General features: G+C 41.3%; 1 gene segment (V, D, J or C); it reads right to left on the bottom strand.

Moving 5' to 3' along the window:
- Nucleotides 1-3020: 3020 nt before the first annotated feature.
- Nucleotides 3021-3576, bottom strand: LOC105537407. The segment is given in 2 exon segments: nt 3021-3430; nt 3517-3576. Coding segments are annotated over 2 exon segments (456 nt in total).
- Nucleotides 3577-4086: the final 510 nt, after the last annotated feature.

Genomic DNA, 4086 nt, shown 5'->3' with positions numbered 1-4086 from the left:
TGTTTGATTTTAGAAAAAACTAAAAATTATTTTATGGAGTAACTATTTCATTTTGCATTCCCATTAGCAATGTTTCAGACTCTAGGAACCTGGTACGCTCACCAGCATTAGTATTATCTGTATTTCTTCTTAATTTCAGCCATTCTAAAAAGTGTATGGTGGTGTCGCATTGTGGGCTTGACTTGAATTTCTCTAATGGAAAATCCTGTTGAGAGCCTGTTTATATGCTCATATGTCATCTGCACATCGTCTTTGATGAAATGTCTGCGCACACCTTTGCCTATTTTATCCACGGGTTATTTCTTGTTTTTTTGTTTGTTTGTTTGTTTGTTTTTTCACGGTTGAGTTCTGAAAGTTCTTATTATAATTACATTGGTGGTATATGATTTGCAAACAGTTTCTCATCTGAAACTTGACATTAATTTTCTTATAGTCACTTGAGTCGAAAAAGTTTTTAAATGTACTGGGGTCCAACTGATATTAACTTCATTTACGAATCATATTTTAAGTTTTAATTTTTAAGATCATAGGTCAACTGTTAATTATTTTATATTTTTCATTTTATTTGTTTGCATATTTATTTGTATAAATTTAAAGGCTATGAATGCAACTTTTACACATGGATATATTACATAGTGGTCTTGGCTTTTAGTGTACTATCACCCAAATAATGTACATTGTACCCATTAGGTAATGTCTCATCATGCTCCCACCTTCCACCCTCCCATCCTTCTAAGTCTCTATGTTCATCATTTCTCTCTCCATATCCTTGTGGACACATTGTTACCTCCCACTTATAAGTAATAATGTGTGCATGTGACCTTCTGTTTGTGAATTAGTTCACTAGTTATATTGTCCCCCAGTTCTATGCATCTTGCTGCAAAAGACACAATTTCATTCCTTATTGTGGCTGACTAGTATTGAATTGTGCACACATGCTGTATTCTTTCATAAAATCATCTGTTGGTGGACACTCAGGTTGATATATGTGCTACTAAGAATAGTTTTGTGATAAACATAGAAGTGTGGGTATCTTTTTGAAATAATGGTTTATTTTGCTTTGGGTATTTACCCAATAGTGGGATTATTGGATCAAATGGCAGTTCTAGCCAGGTGAGGTTGCTCATGACTGTAATCCCAGCACTTTGGGAGGCTGAGGTGGGTGGATCAGGAAGTCAAGAGATCAAGGCCATCCTGGCCAACGTGGTGAAACTCTGCCCCTACTAAAAATACAAAAATTAACTGGGCGTGAATGGTTCATGCTTTTAGTCCCAGCTACTCTGGAGGCTGAGGAAGAAGAATTGCTTGAACCAGGGAGTCGGAGGTCGCAGTGAACCAACATTGTACCACTGCACTCTAGCCTGGCGACAGAGCAAGACTCCGTCTCAAAAACAAAAACAAAGGCAAATGGCAGTTCCATTTCTTGTTTTTTTCTGGGAAATCTCCATACCATTTTTCATAGAGGTTGTCCTCATCTACTTCCTCATCAATGTGTCTAAGGGTTCTTTTTCCTTTCCGTCTTCACCAACATCTGATATTTTTGAAATTTCAGTAATAGTCATTGTGACTGGTGTACGATGATATCTTACTGTGGTTTTAATTTGCATTTCCCTGATGATTAGTGATGCTGAGCATTGTTTATATATTTAGTATCCATTTTATGTGTTCTTTTGAAAGTATCTATTCATGTCATTTGCTAATTTCAATGGGGTTATTTGGTTCTTTTTGCTGTTGTTGTTGTAGAGTTGAGTTGCTTGCAAATTCTTCATATTAGTTCCTTGTCACAGACAAGCTATGCAAAATTTTCTGTCATTCTGCAACTTGCCTGTTCACTCTGCTGCTGTGAAAACAATCCTTTAGGTTAATTAAGCTCATTTGTCTATTTTTTTTCCTTGCGTGTGCTTTTAGGGGCTTGGTCATAAATTCTTTACCCAGGTCAATGACCAGAAGAGTTGTCCTGGTGTTTTCTTTGAGTGCATTTATAGTTAAGGTCTTACATGTAAGTCTTTAATTCATTTTGTGTTGAGTATGTATGTGTTGAGGGTGGGGGTCTAGTTTTGTTCTTCTGCATGTTGCTATCCAATTTCCCCAGCATTGGATATATTCTTTTAAATTGTATTATTATTTTTGTTAGTTTGTTGTTTTTGTTAATTTTTGTTAACTTTGTCAAAGATCACACAAAGATTGTGTGGCTGAATTCTAGGTTCTGCACAATGTACCCAAGAGCCTTGATTCTCCTGAGGCCTCAGTACTGACCTGCTCACAGTTCGAACTCTGTAGACTCAGTGGTGTTTCTGAGTGTACTGATTCGTTGTCATGCGATGGCTTTCCTAAAACTGTGGACAATTCTGTTTTTATGTTCAACATTGAGCTAAAAATTTCATAAGAAATGTGCCGTTGAATTTTCCATTTCTTTTCCACATTGCTCCTCAGACTTACTAAGATGGGTTTGTGATGTCAAGATGAGGCATTTTTCTTTCCAAGTGTCGGATTTTTAACTTATCTGGGTATTTATGGGCTCCCTGTGTGGAAATAAGCCTCATGCATCACACCTATCCTATGAAATTTTTAGAAATGTATTTGTGCACTGCCAGTGTGAGACAATCCATGATGAGGGCACATTCCATCTGTCTTATTGTTTCATGAAAATACTTTACTAAGGAACTTCCACTCTACAAGAAAAGATGTTATCTGGATTTTCACAATTCCTCCTGCTCTCTTATCTCCACATTCTTCTTTGACATAATTTCTGCAGTTTAAGAATGGCATATGCTATAGGCATTTGTATTTGGTCCCATAAAGTGGTATGAGCCTAAGAAACTGGTGGCCACATATCAGTGATGCATCTGGCTCAGGTAACAGGAACCTTTCATGTTGAATCTTTGTCAAACAGGATACAGCCTCTACTTGCATGAACCACTAACAGGCAACACGCCATTCCTTAGTAAAGAAGAGTGGGGAAGACAAGGCTCTGTGTGAGATGGGGATAGGAAACCCAGGCCCTGGCAGGAAATGGTATCTCAGCCACTCTTTCCTGTTCTGTAGAGGTGGGGAGGGAGCACCAATAAGAAGCAGCCTGGGTTCTTGTACAGGAGGCGCCCTGGGCTGTGTCTCTGTGCTCCCCGTGCACAGTAATATGTGGCTGTGTCCACAGGGTCTGTGTTGGTTATTGTTAGAACCACTTGGTTCTTGGAGGTGTCCTTGGAGATGGTGAGCCTGCTCTTCAGCGATGGGCTGTAGTATTTACTATCAGTCCAATAAATGTGTGCAAGCCACTCCAGGGCCTTCCCTGGGGCCTGACGGATCCAGCTCACACCCACACCACTAGTGGTGAGTGAGAACCCAGAGACGGTGCAGGTCAGCGTGAGGGTCTGTGTGGGTTTCACCAGCGCAGGACCAGACTCCTTCAAGGTGACCTGGGACAAAACCCCTGTGGGGAAAGCATAAAAAGATGAAGCCCATAAAGGAAAGAGCAGATGTTTCACCCCTGAAGGAATCCCTGGCCACAGCACTCACAGGACGGGACGGTCAGCAGCAGGAGCGTGGAGCAAAGCGTGTCCATGGTGGGGCACAGGAGTCACTGAGCCAGGCCCTGTGCTCGGCTTTTCATCCCAGAGGAGGGTGGAGCTGGTGGAGATTTGCATCTCCTCATCTGAGCCCTACTCTATGGGGTGCACTCAGGTCTCAGGACTCAGTAGGGGAGTGCATCTGTGGTGAGGCGCAGTGAGCCCTCCGGTGTGGACGTCCACATGTGCTCTCCATGGGGGACATCGTCTCATTTCAGGACCATGGTTCTCAGTCAAGGCTTGGGGCTCCTGCTCCTAGAGAAAGGGTCTTCTTGGATGCTCACCCAGGGGACATGTATCCTTCTGATTTTAGTCCTAGAGGATGAGAGTAGAAATCAAGAGAGCTGATGTTTTCCTCCCTTCAAGAGAAATGAGGGTGGGCATCTGGGAGAGCAGGGGGGTCCTCACAAGCATTCTGATCAAAATCCTCTTTGATTAGGGGAAAAAGGGATGATTTTTTAATTGGAGAGGATAAATAAAAAGAAAACATTTAAAAATATACTGTGTAAAGAATTGTGTG

The sequence above is a fragment of the Mandrillus leucophaeus genome, unplaced genomic scaffold, assembly GCF_000951045.1.
Source record: "Mandrillus leucophaeus isolate KB7577 unplaced genomic scaffold, Mleu.le_1.0 Scaffold1022, whole genome shotgun sequence".
NCBI lineage: Eukaryota > Metazoa > Chordata > Mammalia > Primates > Cercopithecidae > Mandrillus > Mandrillus leucophaeus.
Note: the sequence above shows the minus strand (reverse complement) of the source record. Positions and strands in the feature narration are given on the sequence as shown.